The following is a 20,307-nucleotide window of genomic DNA, read 5'->3' as shown; positions in this document are numbered from 1 at the left end:
AGCACTGAGCAACATTGACACTTCAGCCACCCTTCACAGCAGCAGTCACAGTGATTACAGGCACAGAGGGTGCCTGGATACTTTTAATCAAACAGTTTATACTCATAATAACCAGAAATAGAAAGATGCAGCCTTTGGAGACTCAAGTGTTCTCTATATATCATACGGTGCAGAATATTCGACAATGATGGCACCTGATATAAAACCATTTGCTGCCTGCTATGCTTGTAATAACTTCGTATCACTTCAGCTACTATCTTCCACTACTAAGCTCAGCGCACAGCAAGGAAGTCCCTTGATGTCTGCAGCAGATGCAAAGACTGTTTAAACTCTTAATATCTTCTGAATTAAGGAGTTTTCCATGTTCAAACTGTTCTTTTGTTTCACAAGCATCATTGTCAAGAAAAATAGGGATGACATTTTACAATTCAAATTGCCAAATTGCTTATTATGACTGAAGTGCACATTCCTAACGGGGCACAGTACAGACAGAACAATTTCAGTAATACTCTCACACACTCTCGTAGGCACAAACATTTCAGCTATACACAAGAATTGGAAAACTAGTCATTATCCATATTAATTCTTCAGCTGGATAATCCAGCTTATCTGAAATTTCTACAAATGTAATTTAAACCTGTCAGTTGGGTTCTATATTTACTCTTGTTGTTCAGCTGATAGCACAATTTACTCTCTGTTTCCTTTTGTTCCATACATGATGTACCTCCATTGTACATTATTGATGCCTTATTAGTGAATGCAAGCAAATTGCAGTAAATATAATAGGAATATGAATACAGAGTGTGGGGAAACTGTTATGAATAATAATGTTTCTTTACGTGGAAGTTAGAGAGACTTGTCACACATTTTGGAATATTACTCTCATAATCCCTTACTTTCCACATTCTTGCCAAATGTGATCGTTGTTTCCATTGGTCCTAGCAAGGGATACTTTTCATTTTATTATTTTAATAATGAAAATAAGCTTGTTTTCAACATTGTGTTCATTCTGAATACAATCCCAGCATACCATTACTTCCTGGAATGTGTCTTAATTTTCTGAAGTGGTTCTCAATTTAATTGAATGTTCTAGTTACTACAAAACGAAATCAAAAAGAAAGGAGGTACTTGATACATTCAACAGCTGAAGTAGTAGTCAATATAATAGCTGCATATGTTTATTTCCTTGCAAATCCACTAGCCATTTCTTCTCTGCATTATTTATTTCCCCCCACATTTTGGCTGAAGATGACGCCAAACAGCGTCGAAACTAGTTCCAAGTGTAAATATATGTTGTAAATAAACTATAACATTTATTTGTATTGAAAAGGTGGACCCTTTTAAGTTTCCTATCTTCCAACATAGTTTCTGTTATGCACGTATGTGAGCGAATGATGTGGGTAGATTTGGCAGTTGGAGGAATTACGACGGAAACAGTCATGGTGTATTCACCATGCGAGGGTGCAAATGAGGATGAAGTTGACAAGTTTTATGAAGCATTGAATGACATCATAGTCAGGGTCAACAGCAAGGATAGGATAGTGTTAATGGACGATTTCAATGCGTGAGTTGCAAATAGAACTGAAGGATACAAAAGGGCGATTGGTATATGTGGGGAAGATAAGGAAGCTAATAGGAATGGGACACGTTTGCTGGGCTTCTGTGCTGATATGGGGTTAGCAGTTATGAATCATTCTTCAAGCATAAGGCTATGCACCGCTATACATGGGAGGGTAGAGGTATCAGATCCACATAAGACTATACCGTAACAGACTTCTAATTCAGGCAATCTTAAGAATGTACAGGTTTTCTGGGGATTTTTCGATGATAAAGACCACCATCTGATCTGTAGTGAACTACGTATCTCTAGGCCTAGGATAGAGAAAGTGAAATCTATCTGCAAACGAATAAGGGTAGAAAATCTCCAGGATGAGGAAATTAGACAGAAGTACATGGATATGATTAGTGAGAAGTTCCGAACAGCGGACAGTAAGCAGGTTCAGGATATAGAAAGAGAATGGGTGGCATAAAGGGATGCTGTAGTAGAAACAGCAAGGGAATGCCTAGGAACAACTGTGTGTAAAGATGGGACAAAGCGAGCATCTTGGTGTAATGCTGAAGTTAGAGCAGCCTGTAAACGTAAAAAGAAGACTTATCAGAAAGGGCTACAAACAAGGGCTGATGCTGACAGGGAATTGTACGTAGAGAGAGAACTGAATGTCAGATTGGTGATACAAAGCTGAAACACATAATTTTTAGGATCTGTGTTCTCCCAGGATGGTAATATACTGAGACTGAATCAAGGACCAGTAAATCTAATGTAGTGAGCTCGCAGTTGTGATCAACAGTATTCTGTAAGAAGGAAGTCAGCTCTTGGACGAAACTATCTTTACATCAGTCTGTTCTCAGGCCAACTTTGCTTTACGCGAGCGAAAGCTGGGTTAACTTTGGATATCTTATTCATAAGTTAGAAGTAAAAGACATGAAAGTTGCAAGAATTATTGCTGAAAAAGGTGGGAACAATGGCAAGAGGGTAATTGGAATGAGGAGCTAAAGGATAAGTTAGGAATGAACTTGATGGATGAAGCTGTGCGTATAAATAGTCTTCAGTGGTGGAGTCATGTGAGACGAATGGAGGAGGATAGGTTACCTAGGAGAATAATGGACTCTGTTATGGAGGGTAAGTGAAGTAGAGGGAGACCAAGACGACGATGGTTAGACTCAGTTTCTAAAGATTTAAAGATAAGAGGTATAGAACTAAATGAGGCCACAGTGCTAGTTGCAAATAGAGGATTGTGGAGACGTTTAGTAAATTCACCGAGGCTTGCAGCAGACTGGTCACTGAAAGGCATAATGGTCTATAACGATGTACTGTATATGTATGTAAGGTAAGTCCACAGCGCAAGTGTTCTGGAAGGGATTTCGATCTTTGGTCTAAGTAGTATATAAGTCAGAAATGAACTACATATACAGTATTTCACTTGGTCCTAACAGTACAAGTAAACATGTTATCTAGGGGACTTATACTTCTTTTCCCTGGCAACCTAGACTTATTCCATTTACAGGAATAAATTATTTTTTCAAATTATATAAAATATAAAATGAGTAAATAGTAATAAAATACTACAGATATAAAGGGATCAAGATGGGCTTTATCCTTTTTGGCAAATAAAGTACCCTAAGTTCAGGACTATACATTTCTCTCCCAAGGATAAAACTCCAGTGTCATTGCCGTCTTCTTCTTCTTTTTCCTGATTTCTTGGGCTCTGCACTTTGTGGTGATTTGGCCCAGTTCTAGAACTGGATGCCCTTCTTGATAATCCTATGAGGAGGGATGTATTAACCTTTCCATGTTTCTGTGGTGGTTGGTAGTGTGGCACGTTGTGTTGTGTGTAGATGAAGAGATACATATTAAAATGAATACAAGCGGTCACCAAGCCAGAGGAATTCATAATATGAAGTTAAAATCTCTGGCTAGGAATTGAAGCAAGGGTTCTCTGAATAAAAGCCATGACACTAATCATTCAGCCAAGGAACTGGTTGATAAAACTCTTCTACACCTTGATATATAAACAAACTTCACATTGCATCAGCAACATCATTCTTTCCAATGTTTTTATTGCACAAGTCGTACAGCGCCTCTTCCGTCATCATGTTCCTGCTTCTTGAGTCTGTATTTCTATTTACAAACTAGGCTGCAGTAATTTCTCTAAATCCAAAATGGATGTGTTATATGTCGTCACTTCCAGTCAAAGCAAAGAGTTTTTTTGCTGTAATTATGTATCAATTCCATACTTAACCTAGAATATGCACAACATAAATCTAATAATCACTCAAGCACGATTATGGATGATTTCAGTGACTTACTAGTACAGAAAATCTATTATATACCTGAATTCTTAAAAGCTTTTCCAATTGTAAGCACTATTATACCTAAATTTTCACCTTGTTTTGCACGTATTACACCAGTAACATCATATAACCGCTTCTTTTTCTTTTTTCCCCTGTATGGGAATGCTGTGGAAATTACTGCAACCATTAGCAGGTAATGTACTGTCAACTCAGGGGCAAATCTTTAACAAAATTCTGTTGTGAAGAGTGCTAGACTGCAATGTGATGTAGTTTATTATTTTATTCTGTGTATAAAATGAACATTGGCCAAAATAAGTTTCATTCATATAAATAAACTACATGTAACACTAAATATCTATTGGAAATAACACATACCTCTGAACTGTTCGTATATCCAAGTATCAAATCTAAAACCTTCCAAATTTGATCTGGATCTTCGTGAGAAGCAACAGTAGTTAGGAATAATGTTGAAAGAAATTTATACACAGCTTCGTTTTTAATCTGCGGGGAAGTGAAGAGAGGTATCAGATTTTCAAAACTAGGAAGTAACTGATTATCTGTCATCTTTTTGAAAACAGCCTGATAAATTGGAGCAGTCTTAGAGATATAATTCAAGTCACCAAGTTCTGAAAATAAAAGATACATCTTTAAGGTACCATGCTTATAAGCAATTTTAAGAACAATAAACAGCAATGAAAGAAAATAAAAACATTAAGGCAAAAGGAAAAGAATGTACAGAAGAAAAAACCAATAACCTAAAAAAAAGCATATTCTTCAGTTACCAGTAACAATTTCTCTACAATGAAAGCATAAATTGCGACTTTTGTTTTACAAGTTTGCAATCACACTTCTGTGATTTCAATGAATGTATGAAATTTGTGCGATTATTAGCATTAATGCAGTGTCCCTTTTAGTGAATTTTGGAGTTCCTTAGGGCAAGAATTGGTAAAGTAGACTACACAGTTATCTCCACAAACACAAACGAACCAGTGAAAACTGAATGGTATAAGAATAATGTTTAAATAAAGTTAACAGTTCAATCAATCAATCAATCAATCAATCAATCAATCAATCAATCAATCAATCAATCAATCAATCAATCAATCATCAATCAATCAATGCATTTAGGGTTGTCACCCAGGTGGCGGATTCATTATCAACTGTTTACCTATATCAAAGAACTTCAAACTTTATTGAACATCTCTCTTGGTAACTTTTCTCATTCCCTAACTCCTAGTCCTATAAATGAACATTTGCCCCAGTCTTCTTGAATTCCAACTTTATATTCATATTATGTCCTTTCCTATGTTAAAAAACACTATTCCAGCTCGTTCATTCACTAGTCACTCCACGCCCCCTGTCCAATCACAGCTCAGAACATACCACTTAGTTCAGCAGCTACCAATAGAATAGGACTTGTTGGATTTATTTGTAATTTTTAATCAGATGTTTGAGGAGCAGGTAACAACAGGGGATACTATCTCATAACGTACACAATCAGTTAGGACCCTGCTGAAATGCTCTTCAACCTAGTTCGTAAAAGAGCTAGTAGGAGTAATAACCATTCTTTGGTTCAGTTCCAAGTAGCATACAGAAACTCCTCATAAACAGCAGCATACACGTAGTTGCAATTGGAAATCGTGTTCCAGAGGATGTTACAACTCTATTAGTAACTCAGGTCGGTGACCATGATATTTCAGACAGTGTAACAAGTTGAAACTTGTCTTGAAGAACAAGACTCAGAAAATGAGTTTCATGAAATACCTAACTTTCCAGATCCTAAGTTGTCTGAAATATCAAAGAAAATCATCTCATGTGAGTCCGGATTAGTTGTGCGTTGTTTGTTGAAGAAGATGAAATGATCTGTGTGCATGCCCTTGAAGGAAAAGGGAAATTAAAGAACAGTCATCTCCTCAATAGGAAGCTGAGAGGTGGTCTCAGGGTACCTTCAGAAGACACTGTTAATATGTGCCTCCTGACAGAGAGAGGTATATTCTGACTATTTTCCTTAAACTCTGGTAATTTACTCCACCCATCAAGGACCTTACCTTGGGAATTAAAACTGATGTTTTAGGAAATAAAAGTGATGGCATTTTTCTTTCAATGAATGGCCATGCCTTTGAAAGTGAATATCCAGAAAATCATATTGTCAGGTTGATCAAGCTGATAGCGAAAGAGTACAGTACACGAATAGACTGGAATCTTGTTAGCATGCTCTCCCTGTTTAACATGATTTTCTCAAGTCCCGGTCTCAATCTTACTAAATACATGTTAATATCTCCCCTTAATATGCTTTCTATTCCCACTTACAATGATCAAATTTTTGTTGTACTATTTGTTAGGAAACCGGGTTTTCTTCATATATAAATACAAAATTCGGCATCTGGAAAACACGGTGTGATGTTGCTTCCTATTCTCTGATAGTTTTTTGATGGTGTAGATGGTTTTAGTGTGTTTCTGACAGTGCAGAACTAGTATGAACTACAACGCAGCATGGAAGTGATAGCTCACTCTCTCCCTCCCTCCCTCTTTTGTTTGTTTCTCTCGAAGGCGCATTGTCATCTTGTTCTTCTTCATGTTTTGTTGAACTTCACACAGTGCTACGTCCAGTCACTGAATTACAGGTGGACGGAAGTTAACTTCTTTTTCTGTTTTAAATTAGTAATTTAGGTTAATGGTGTACACAGAACTATTATGTAAGCAACAACAGAACTTATGGATTACATCTATTTTTCTTCCAGAGCTTCTCTTAATCCAGTCACTACGTTGTTCTTTGAATTTTTAGAACATACAGTAGATGGAAATTTTATGTTCGGTTCAATGTTTTCAGAAATGCATTGTCTTCTAAGTTAGGAAACAAGTGATTGTTTCATTCTTGTCAGTGTCACCATTATAGAATTTATTTCACAATATCTGGTGAAATTTCTATACTGAACTGGATTCAGGAGCATCTCATTGGCATGATGCAAGTTTGCTCACCAAATTGTTTGTGATTGTGGATTTCAGTGGTGTGATAAAAGTTTACTTGCCATGTTGTTATGACCTATTTTATTATGCTTTTCATAATGCACCTATAAGAAGAAATGACAGATAACAAACGATAACAAGTTGAAATAAAGGTATATCCAAGATGTGGGCTGTAATCCTCACGTGAAGCATGTGGATATAGCGTGAAAGTGAAACATTACTCCGTCTACACTGAATATGATACTCAGCAAAAGGAAGGAAATTGAACGTGCATCTAAAGAAGGGATGAGCGGTGAAAGGTAATGAGTGCGAGAGGGACAGTTTCCTGAACTGGAAAGCATATTATAGAAGTGGTTCAAGCAAGTACCAATCGATGCAACCGTGGTTTGAGCACAGGCCTGTAACTTAGCAGCACAGATGGGCATCACACTGACTTTAAAGCTTCGAATGGTTGGATCACAAAGTTCAGGAATCGGCACCAGCTTGTGTCCAGAGGTGAGGCTGGACACAGTAAAGGAAGGACATGGTAAAAGCATGGATAAGTATGACACTTCCTCAGCTTTCAAAAAAGTATAGTCCTCATGATGATTTCAATGCGGACGAAACAGGCTTGTCTTTTCTCCTCTTATATGACAAAACCCTGGAATTTAAAGAAAACTGTTACAGAGGAAAGTTGAGTAAAGAGAGACTGACAGTCCTGTTGAGCTGCAATGAAAGTGGAAGAGAAAAGTTGGTTCCGCTGGTAATAAGAAAAGGGAGGAGTCCACGCTGCTTAAAAAATGTGCAGACATTTCGTTGCAAGTACACATTCAATACAAAAACCTGGGTAACAACTACAATATTTGAGCAATATTTACACACAGAACAGGTTGAACAGGAAAATCTTGCTGTTCATTGACCACAGTGCAGTACATCCCAATGACATGGTGTATCTATAGAACGTTATTTTTTGCCTGGCTAACTGCACCAGTCAGCTGCAGCTGCTTGATCAGGGCATCATTAAATGTGTGAAACAAAACTATAGGAAGTGGCCTGTCAGAAGCAGTTGGCATCTCTTCAAATCATTACGAGGACAACAGTACCAGAAGCGAAGCATTATGTACAATCAGCCTAGGAACACCATCAAGAACTGTTTTAACATGACCAGTTTCTGTTGTGTTGTTGCAGATGACATTACGCCTGTAGACGAAAAACCTCTCAGTGACTAATGAATGACATCAGATATCAGGCAAAGAAGTCAGTATAAGCTTGGATGCTTATATAGACTGTGATGACAGTGTTCTGGTCTGTAGCTCTATGAAGATTGACAAAATTCTTGGTCAGCAGACAGCAGATAAGCATCAGGAAAAGTGAAGAAGAGGACAAATCAGAACTCGCAGCAGTCCCTACATTTTTAAAAGTGCTAGAAGCAATGGACACAATGCAACGATATGTCAATATGCCACAAGTTTTGTTTTTGATGATCACATGGCTTTAATTATAAAGATTGATTCAGTTATATGTAAATTTGGACAAAAGAAAGGGCAATCCACTCTGGATATGTTTTTCGAAACTGTGTAATGTGTGGTAGTTGGAATACATTATAATGTGTTGTGTAATATGTGATCGTTCACCTACATTATAGTGTACAGGCAATTAATTTTCATTTTCACATTGTTATTTATATGCTGAGTAAGTTACTGATAACCTATATTTATGTTGTAACTAATCACTAATGTCTGCGATTTTACATGCATGTCTACGTTGCATTCTTTTTTTACACGTAAATACATACAGTATATTTGTGAATGTATGTAGTATTGATTAGGTGGTAACATACAACCCTCATAACTGTGAATTTAGACCCATCAATATGGAAAAATGAAACATATCATATGAGTAAATACAGTATAGCATTTTTTGGTAGTATATTTTCCTGCTTTTGACATACAAATATTTTAGTCCCTTCAAAAACATACTAATGAGGCTCCACTGCATATGCATGTGTCATATTAGTAGGTCACAAATGCGTGATCCCAATGTTAAAGTAGGCTAAAAAAACTTTTTTTTTTTTCATAAATAGGTTGATACACTTACTCTTCATTACAAGCAGAGGGTAATGTTGATTTCTCAACATATTTCTTACAGTGCTGATTATATTGATGGGTATAATGTAATTGGTAGCTCATGGCCATGCATATTCAGTTTTTAGAGATTAACCTGATGGATAAAATTACATATTTTTCTTTTTAATGGTTTGTAGTGTGGGGTACTGTAGTCAAGTCCCAGTTTATGAAAAATAGGCAACAGCTGAGTGGCCTAGTAAGTGGTCCCGAGAGTCAGGATACCAGTTGGTATGGAAAGGGAGTGGGCATCTCAGACATATTCTGGGTCATGGCCCTACTTGTATTTAGGCAGGTAGGACTCTACAATCCACTGGTGATCAAAGTCAGTCAGTCAGTCGGTCGGTCAGTGTAAGTAGGGTAGCATCCAACACCAAAGAAATTTCAATGAGCACGCTCAGAAGCACGTCTCGGACCCATGTGTGTTGATGCTTGTTGTTTAAAGGGGCCTAACACCCAGGTCATCGGCCCACCCATAGGAGTAATGGAGTCCCACTTCCACTTGACAGCAAGGGACTCCTCGGAAACAACTTGGTGAACGAAAGGGAATTCAATGGGTGGCTATCAATATAATGGGACTTATGGAAGAAAGTAAAACTGGCTGATCTGCAAAAAGGATGCATCTGGATGTGTTAGGAGTTAATGAATTTCAAGTAAGGGGAGATAATGATAAAGAGAGAGGATTTTATACAGTGTTCTTGATGGGTGTTAAAAAAGGACAGAGTGTGTGGTAGGACTATTCATCAGGAATACTATTGTAAAAATACACAGTTTCTACTATGCACGTGAGTGAATAATGTGGATAAATTTGGCAATTGGAGGAATTAGGATGAGAATATTCTCTGTATTTACCATGTAAAGGTGCAGATGAGGAGGAAGTCGACAAGTTTTATGAAGCATGGAGTGACATCGTAGTCAGGGTCAACAGCAAGGATAGGATAGTGCTAATGGGCAATTTCAATGCAAGAGTTGGAAATAAAACTGAGGGATATGACAAGGTGATGGGTAAATGTGGGGAAGATATGGAAGCTAATAGGAATGGGAAGCATTTACTGGACTTCTGTGCAAGTATGAGATTAGCAGTTACGAATATATTCTTCAAGCATAAAGCAATCCACCGTTATACATGGGACGGTACAGGCACTAGATCCATAACAGACTATATACTAGCCAAATCTGAATTCAGGAAAACTGTTGGGAATTGCAGGTTTTCCGCAGATATTTCTATGGTACGGACCACTATCTCATCTTTAGTGAACTAAGTATCTTGAGGCCTAGGATAGAGAAAGTGAAATCTTTCTGCAGATGAATAAGGGTAGAAAATCTTCAAAATGAGAACATAAGACAGAAGTACATGGATATGATTAGTGAAAAGTTCTAAACAATAGACAGTACGCAGATTCAGGATATAGAGAGATGGATGCTGTAGTAGAAACAGCAAGGGCATACCTAGAAACAACTGTGTGTGATATAGAGCGCATTATCAACGAACGAAAATATTGCCTAAATTCAACTCTAACTAGAGAGAAAACTAAACCTGATTATTATTCAACCTTTACGTTCAACGAAGATATTTAAAGTGTTACCAATATTCTGAAGAAACACGACACCAAAATCGCATTTCAAACTAACAATAGAAATATGGATATCATATATAATACCAGCTCAATTAACAAAACTAACATTTACCAAAAATCGGGAGTCTACTGATTCCAATGTCAAAACTGTCAATCCTCGTACATTGGTCAAACAGGGAGGAACTTCAAAATCAGATACATGGAGCATGTAAATGCTACAAACTACAACAGATACCCGGCAGTTGGCCAGCATATTCAAGATTCAAAGCATAGCTACAGTAACATACAACAAGATATAGAGGTGCTCATGAATGTGGACAAAGGCCCTACTCTTGACATCGCAGAAAATTGCTTCATTCACTTAGAACAGTTCTTTAACTCCAATTCGAACCTGAACCAAAATCTCAGAAAAAACTAACATTCTTTTAGATTTTTTAATTAAAGTCTCTAGGTATGTTGATCTTCCGAGTAGACGGTCAATATTTAGCGCGATACACAATACCCTATCACGTTACAGACCACCTCCACACTGTTCGCAAGACCCACCTTAAACGCACTACTCCCCCTACATGATTCTTTCCCTTTTTCCCCCCTCCACCTTCTCCCCTCCTGACCTACCGCACATAACAGTCTGTACCTTGTCCTCACAAGGTTAACGTCGCAACATGCTGTTCTAAAACTTATAAAATCCTTCCAAATTAAACTGAGAAAATTTTTGATCATATGTACTGTAGGAAAAATACTGAAGGACAACCTATTACCACTGACTGTCTCTTATAATTTCATAAACATCAGTGTAAGAAATTGTATACCAAGTGATTCCAATAAGTTCTTGAAGTTTTGTTTGACACATAGCGTGTATGGGCATTTTAATGACTTTTAACTTTGGAAGTGTGTCGGAGCCTTCTATTGACTTGGATTGGTGAGAGGACCATGTAAATGTCTCAGTGTGTCACTATGCCGGTTCTGATCATTGTTGTTTAATTAACACAGGATGTGAATGGGCGTACAAAGACTTTTGTGCTTTGACTACAGATCAAGGAACCTTCTTTTAATCTTGGAATAGTGAGAGGCTATGTACAAACTTCAATGTGTCACTGCACCAGCTTTATTATGCCATTGCTCTTTTGTTTTGACGGTTTGTTTGACACATGGTGTGAATAGACGTATAAAGACTTTTAATGTACATATTTCAATGTGTAACTACACCAGTTTTAATTAATATGTCCTTGCTCATTTGTTTGTAATTTGTTTTATGGTTGATGATGACATTTAAATGTCAAAACCAGTCCCATGTTAAATAAATGTTGTGAATAACATCTATACAACACGTAATTAGTATTGAATAGGTTGAACCTTATAAATAACTCATCCCTGTGATCTCAGTTCAATACAGAAACAAGAATGAAACTCATATCTTTGAAGAGAGAGCTTAAGGCGACGATGGGGTAGGAAAGGGCAAGGAATGGGAAGGAAGTGGCCATGACCTATATGAAGGTACAGCCCTAGAATTTGCCTGGTGTGAAAATGGGAAACCACAGAAAACCATCTTCAGGGCTGCCGACAGTGGGGTTTGAACCTACTATCTCTCAAATGTAAGCTGATAGCTACACGACTCATACTGCACTAAGGATAGCAATAACAGACATATAACATTACTTACATAATTTCTAAGTAACTAAGGATAACAATATGAGACAGATAACATTACTTTGGTAACTTCCTCATGAAAATAATCAATGTAAATGTAATAAAACAAATGTTTCACAAATTAACCTGCTTTTTCCTTTGAAAATTCAAGTGATGCGTTCATTTTGCCAGTCGGTGTAATACGCGTAATCCCCATTCATACTATACCAGACATTAAAATTGATACACTAGGTGTGCAACATCCTGTGAGTATCTGATTCCTTTATTTTCATTAATGTTATTATTCATTTACATGTCTAAAAGGATTACATACAAGCAAAATGAATTATTGTCCATGCAAGTGCATGGTTTGTATCATGTAGCTGTCAGCTTGCATTTGAGAGATAGTGGGTGCAATTCCCACTGTTGGCAGCACTGAAAATGGTTTTCCGTTTTCTCCCATTTTCACACCAGGCAAATGCTGCAGTTGTACAGTACCTTAATCAAGGCCACAGTCCAATACTTCCCACTCCTAGCCTTTTCCTGTCCCATCGTCGCCATAAGACCTATCTGTATCGGTGCGATGTAAAGCAAACTTTAAAAAAATGTACATTAGCAAACATCATTTTGTGGTAAAACAGAAAATATGTTTTTTAATGGAAATCGATGCCCTGGGCCCTGTTACATAAAACTAACTAATAATAATGTTGTTGCTCGAGTCATCAGTCCATAGACTGGTTTGATGCAGCTCTCCATGCCACCCTATCCTGTGCTAACCTTTTCATTTCTACATAACTATTGCATTCTACATCTGGCTCTAATCTGCTTGTCATATACCTTGGTCTACCCCTACCGTTCTTACCACCTACACTTCCTACAAAAACCAACTGAACAAGTCCTGGGTGTCTTAGGATGTGTCCTATCATTCTATCTCTTCTTCCCGTCAAACTTAGCCAAATCGATCTCCTCTCGCCAATTCGATTCAGTATCTCTTCATTTGTGATCCGATCTATCCATCTCACCTTCAGCATTCCCCTGTAACACCACATTTCAAAAGCTTCTACTCTCTATCTTTCTGAGCTAGTTATTATCCATGTTTCGCTTCCATACAATGCTACGCTCCACACGAAAGTCTTCAAAAAAAATCTTTCTAATTCCTATATCAGTGTTTGAAGTGAGCAAATTTCTTTTCTTAAAAAAGCTCTTCCTTGCTGCTTGTGCTAATCTGCATTCTATGTCCTCCTTACTTCTGCCATCGTTAGTTATTTTATTACCCAAGTAATAATATTCATCTACTTCCTTTAAGACTTCATTTCCTAATTTAATATTTCCTGCATCACCTGCCTTCGTTCGACTGCACTCCATTACTTTTGTTTCCAACTTATTTATTTTCATCTTGTATTCCTTACACAAGACTTCATCCATACCATTCAGCAACTTCTCGAGATCTTCTGCAGTCTCAGATAAAATATCATTGGCAAATCTCAAGGTTATGATTTCCTCTCCTTGGATTGTGATTACCTTTCCAAATTCCTCTTTGATTTCCTTTACTGTCTGTTCTATATAAACACTGAAAAGGAAGGGGGACAAACTGCAGCCTTGCCTCACACCTTTCTGGATTGCTGCTCCTTTTTCAAAGCCGTCGATTCTTATCACTGCAGACTGATTTTTATACAGATTGTAGATAATTCTTCGTTCTCGGTATCTGATCCCAATCACCTTCAGAATCTTAAATAGCTTGGTCCAATCAACATTATCCAATGCCTTTTCTAGATCTACGAATGCCATGTACGTGGACTTGTCCTTCTTGATTCAATCCTCTAAGATCAGGCGTAAAGTCAGGATTGCGTCACATGTTCCTACATTTCTTCTGAAGCCAAATTGATCTTCTCCCAACTCAGCTTCAACTTGTTTTTCCATTCTTCTGTAAATAATACTTGTTAAAATTTTGCAGACATGAGATACTAAACTAATGGTGTGATAGTTTTCACACCTGTCAGCACCGGCTTTCTTGGGAATAGGTATAACATCCTGACAAAAATCGGATGGGACTTCTCCTATCTCATACAGCTTACACACTAAATGGAATAACCTTGCCATGCTGGTTACTCCTAAGGCAGTCAGTAATTCAGAGGGAATGTCATCCATTCGAGGTGCCTTGTTCCTATTTAGGTCGCTCACAGCTCTGTCAAACTCTGACCTCAAAATTGGGTCTCCCATTTCATCAGCATCAACAGCCTTTTCTTGTTCCAGAACCAAATTATCTACATCTTTACCTTGATACAACTGTTGGATATGTTCCTGCCATCTTTCTGCTTTGTCTTCTTTCCCTAGAAGGGGCTTTCCATCTCAGCTCTTAATATTCGTACACCTAGATTTCCTTTCTCCAAATGTTTCCTTGATTTTCCTGTATGCAGCATCTACCTTACCTAGAACCATACAACCTTCGACATCCTTGCACTTTTCCTTCAGCCATTCTTCCTTAGCTACCTTGTACTTTCTATCCCCTTCATTCTTTAATCGCCTGTATTCTTTTCTGCCCTCTTCATCTCTAGCATTCTTGTATTTTTGTCGTTCATCAATGAGGTCTGGTATCTCCTGAGTTATCCACTGATTCTTAGGTGATCTTTTCTTCCTTCCTAACATTTCTTCATCAGTCCTACTGACTTCATTTTTTATGACTATCCACTCTTCCTCTATTGTGTTTCCTTCAGCCTTTTCATTTAGTCCTTGTGCAACATGTTCCTTGAAACAATCCCTCACACTCTTTCTTTCAACTTATCTAGATCCCATCTGTTTGCATTCTTTCCTTTCTTCAATTTCTTCAGCTTCAGATGGCATTTCATGACCAACAAGTTGTGGTCAGAGTCCACGTCTGCTCCTGGGAAAGTTTTGCAATCCAACACCTGGTTTCTGAATCTCTGCCTAATCATAATGAAGTCTATTTGATACCTTTCAGTGTCTCCAGGTCTCGTCCACGTATACAGCCGTCGTTTGTGGTGTTTGAACCCAGTATTGGCAAGGACTAAATTATGATCAGTGCAGAATTCTACCAGCCAACTTCCTCTTTCGTTCCTTTGTCCCAATCCAAATTCTCCTACTGTATTACCTTCTCTTCCTTGGCTTACGACTGCATTCCAGTCTCCCATCACAATTAGATTCTCATCACTTTTTACATATTGTATAAAATCTTCTCTCTCTTCATATATTCTTTCGACTTCCTCATCATCCACTGAACTAGTGGGCATATAGACCTGCATTATTGTGGTGGGCATTGGTTTGGTATCTATCTTGACAACAATAATTCTTTCACTATGCTGATCATTTCTTTCACTATGCTGATCATAGTAGCTCACCCGCTGCCCTATTTTCTTATTCATTATTAAACAAACTCCTGCATTTCCCTGTTTGATTTTGTGTTGATAATTCGGTAGTTGCCTGACCAAAAATCCTGTTCCTCCTGCCAACGTACTTCACTTATACCAACTACATCTATCTGATACTCATGGGCAACAGACGTGCGTAAGACCGGCTCCTCAGTTTCAGTGAATTAGAAGGTGCTATATAATAAGTGGTACACGAATGTGATACAGTGTTGAATCAAACCAGCGAGTATCAGTCATTGTAACAATCAGTTCACCAATATTAAATAGTGATTTCTCAGACAATATGGGCCGTAGCAAGCGCAACACCAGTGACCAGAGCAGTAGTGCCAACCGCAGCAGTGCCAACCCTGATGAAGAGGCAGTCACCAGGATACTAAACGAAACCATCAGCTCTGGTAAGTTCCTTGAAAAGATCGTAGCCACCATATCGGAGCGTGTGACAGAACTCTTCATAAAGGAATTAGAAAAATATCCCCAGTTCAATTCTGAAATTGTGGCAGAATTGAACGCAAAATTTGAGAGCAGGGATAAAGAAATCCATGAGATGAGGGAGGACTTTGCTGCAAGATGTGATTCACTGGAACAATACAGTAGAAGAGCTAACGTTAGAAGTTTTGGGGTACAGGAAAGTGTAAGTGAAAATACGGACGAACTTGCGATAAATGTTTTTAGGGAGATAGGTGTGAATGTGAATTTGCAAGACATTGATAGGAGTCACCGAGTCGGACCTAAATCTCCAGGGAAACCTCGGCCAATCATTGTCAAATTCATATCATATCGAACAAGGCAGGAAGTGTTTCGCAATAACTAGTAACTATTCGCGAGGATCCAACCTCCACCAGGTTGTAAATTCTTAAGGCAGCTATTCTCTGCTTTAATCAGAGCAATTGTTGGACCTCGAGTGGAGACATCATTATTAAGAAACCAGATGGCAGTAAAATTAGAATTAACTGGCTGAGTGACATTCCTAAGGACAGTGACAGCAGTTAAATGTAACAATTTACTGAACTGAGTGCACCGAACTGAGTGTTTATATTCCTAGATTAGTCCATATTTATTTCTCTCAAGATTGTTAAATTTTATCTTAGAATAGTTTAGTGAATTATCATTTATTTTTGTTTAGCTTAATTAAAATTTCTTTTTGCAACTATTTATCTATATATTTTGCTAAATAATTGCATTTACTTTCTTATTTTCTTATGATTAATTTAATAACTTTCAATCTTAAATACTATAATTTTTATTTTATTAATTTAGACAACACCCTTATTTTAGTCGTGCTTTAAAATAAGAGGTAATTCTAGGCACAGCTGATTATACTCCTGCACCTCACTACTTCAATTAACGTTAAATTCTCCTAGTTAACTTTCATCGTTCCAAGTTGGCAAGAGTTACAAGTGACAAAACAAATTCCTCTGACGTCACTAGTCGATTTCAACAGCTACCGTACGTCGCCTCAGACCAGCTACCCTCTCCCGTCCTTCCGCTGTCCCCACTCCCCTCACCCCTTAGCGCAAACCTTGACCAAAGTACCGATAGTATCCTCAAGAATTTTGTCTCACAACATCCCAGAGCCCTACACGTCTATCATATAAACGCGCAAAGTATATTAGCAGTCAACCGAATGGACGAGATTGTAGAAATATTCACTCCACCTGTTTTCCATGTCCTGCTAGTGTCTGAGTCATGGTTAACAGATAATAGCCAGTCTTCTTTGTGTCATCTTGAAGGCTACTCGCTTTTGAGAACTGACCGCACTCACAAACGGGGTGGAGGGGTATGTGGCTATTTCCTAACTAGCCTCAAACCTAAGTTGTTCGGTCATTCACCAGGCAGGTATGAGAGAAAACCAGAATACATGTTCGTAGAAATAACAACGAACGGGATTAAAGCCCTTGTAGGAGTAGTTTACAAACCTCCGAATACAGGTCACTTAGAGGATTTTGAAGTTGACTTAACTAAATTACTGCCAGACTACCCTCACATAATAATTATGGGAGATTTCAACACGGACTTAACTGATGCAACTTCTTCCGAATCCACACGACTCAAAACATTGTTTCAAGCCTATAATATGGAAATCTTACCTCTCTCTCTGACTCACCATACATCTCATTCGCACACACTATTAGATCTTATAGTTACCAGCAACTCAGACAGAGTTCTCAATGTTGGTCAAACCTCCGTACCTGGTATATCTGCACATGACGCAATATACATCTCATATAACCTCCGGCCACCGAAACTCTCCCAGAAATTTATCACCTATCGACCATTGAAAAATATAAAGATAGACTCCTAGAGGACGCAGGCAAAATACCCTGGCATGACATAACGAACTGTAACAATCTAGATGACGAAGTTGACTTCTTTAATAGCAAAGTAACGGAACTATTTGACAAGCATGCCCCAAAAGCGGCGAGCGAGAATATCGAAAGGACACTCCCCGTGGTTAAATGACGAAATTAGACAACTAATGAAACAAAGAGACTGCGCTCACAGACAGTACCAAAACGACCCTACCGGGCGAGTTGGCCGTGTGCGTAGAGGCGCGCGGCTGTGAGCTTGCATCCGGGAGATAGTAGGTTCGAATCCCACTATCGGCAGCCCTGAAGATGGTTTTCCGTGGTTTCCCATTTTCACACCAGGCAAATGCTGGGGCTGTACCTTAATTAAGGCCACGGCCGCTTCCTTCCAACTCCTAGGCCTTTCCTATCCCATCGTCGCCATAAGACCTATCTGTGTCGGTGCGACGTAAAACCCCTAGCAAAAAAAAAAAAAGACCCTACCGTACAAAACTTTGACGACAGCTTAATTACGCCTGACGGTAGAACAGCGACGACATTTTGGAAATCTATTAATAAGCTTGGACTTACGAAGAACAAAATCAGAGAAGAAATTACAGTACCTCTCGAGACTCTTAACGAGTACTTAACTGCTAACTGCTCCGCAGTACGACATGATGACAAACAGAGACTTATGAATTATTATGGAACACACCCTACTCCTGACAAGAGAGAAATTCTATTTCAGTCACGTGATGCCCCTCCAAGTCAGAAAAGCAGTTCTCAGAATAAGCACGAAAGCAAAAGGAATTGATGACATTGGGACTGACATGGTCAAACTAATTCTTGATTGTATATTACCAACCGTAACTAATATAATCAATTTCTCTCTTCTATACTCCACATATCCAACTCTCTGGAAAAAGGCTATTGTGCTACCTCTTCCGAAAAGTCAAACACCTTCGAATGAGGGAGACTATCGTCCAATCTGTATTTTATCAGCTTTATCTAAAATCTTAGAATATGTAGTCCATTTACAAATGTCTGAGTACCTTCGAACGCAAAATCTCCTTAATCCTCTCCCGTCCGGTTTTTGACAAGGACATAGTACAACTACAGCCTTACTTAAAGTGACTGAAGATGTTAGACAAGCAATAGACAGAGGACGATTCACAGTTCTGGTACTACTAGATTACAGTAAAGCTTTCGACAGCATAGACATTGACATTTTACTTGTAAAACTGAAGGCTCTACATTTTTCTCAGAGTACGATTGCTTGGATGGATTCTTATCTTCACGGACGTTAACAATATATGAAAGGTAATAATGGAACCGTTTCCTCGTGGTGCCACGTGAAGAGAGGAGTCCCTCAAGGCTCTGTACTTGGTCCTCTTCTTTTCCCACTCTTTGTGAATGACATATCATCCAGTTTAAGACACTGCAAATACCATATGTACACAGACGATCTTCAACTCTACACAGACTCTACAGCACGAGACCTCCAGGAAAATATCGACTTACTAAATATTGACTTACAGTCTGTTAGTGATTGGTCTGCTGCGGACGGCCCGAAATTGAACCCTACAAAGTCACAAGTAATCCTTCTTGACCATCAAAGTCAAATAACAAGTATAACTAAATGTCAAATGCCAAGAGTAATCCTGCAGGATGTTCCAATTCCTTTGGTATCACAAGTGAAGAATCTCGATGTTATCATGGACGAACGCATGACTTGGTCTGCACATGTCTTATATATCTGTCAAAAAGTTCTCAGCTTTACATTCTTTATATAAATATAAACATATATTTCCAATAAAGCTTAAAAAGAAATTAATAAAGCCCTTGTAATGCCACATTTTGACTATTGTGATGCTGTTTTCAATGACGTCAGGTCGCAATTTTCCCTAATGCTACAGTGCGCTCAAAATGCATGTGTGAGATATATATGCAATTTAAGAAAATATGACCACGTGTCACCATCTTTCCTAAAATTAGAGTGGTCATGACTCCATGTTCGTCATAACCATCATACTTTGTCTGTCCTCCATCGAGTTCTTACTACATCTTCCCCGTCTTACCTTTCTTCGCGTTTCCATTACTTCTCAAATGTTCATGACAGACATACAAGGGCTCAAACATCCAACCTGCTCATCATCCCTCACCATCGAACTGCCGCATATAACAGCTCATTCTCGGTGTTTGCCGCACGAGAATGGAATCGTTTACCGGACGACGTCAGAGGAATATCAACTACAGTATCATTTAAAAGAGCGTTAAGAGGTACAACAGGATACGAGTGACCTGTGAATTTCTGGCCTTTCAGTGATCATGCTACTACAATATCATTACTAGCTATTATTATTATTATTATTATTATTATTATTATTATTATTATTATTATTATTATTATTATTATTATTATCATCACCATCATCATTATTGCTGTTGTATGTATGTCCTACTGTGGTGGAATTTTATTTCAGTTGTATTTTGATTGTGTTTTAATTGT

At 38.2% G+C, this 20,307-nt stretch overlaps 1 protein-coding gene across 1 annotated transcript in view; it reads right to left on the bottom strand.

The window, feature by feature from the left end:
- The window catches only part of l(2)k09022 (HEAT repeat containing 1 homolog l(2)k09022), a 371,041-nt gene that overhangs the window by 235,096 nt on the left and 115,638 nt on the right, over positions 1-20,307 (bottom strand). The window contains exon 8 of the mRNA XM_067145803.2: positions 4,228-4,478. Coding sequence (XP_067001904.2) covers positions 4,228-4,478 — 251 coding nt within the window. The remainder of the gene's footprint in view (positions 1-4,227; positions 4,479-20,307) is intronic.

The sequence above is a fragment of the Anabrus simplex genome, chromosome 4 (assembly GCF_040414725.1).
Source record: "Anabrus simplex isolate iqAnaSimp1 chromosome 4, ASM4041472v1, whole genome shotgun sequence".
Lineage (NCBI taxonomy): Eukaryota > Metazoa > Arthropoda > Insecta > Orthoptera > Tettigoniidae > Anabrus > Anabrus simplex.
The sequence above is the reverse complement of the archived record's forward strand: the minus strand, read 5'-3'. Positions and strand labels throughout refer to the sequence as shown.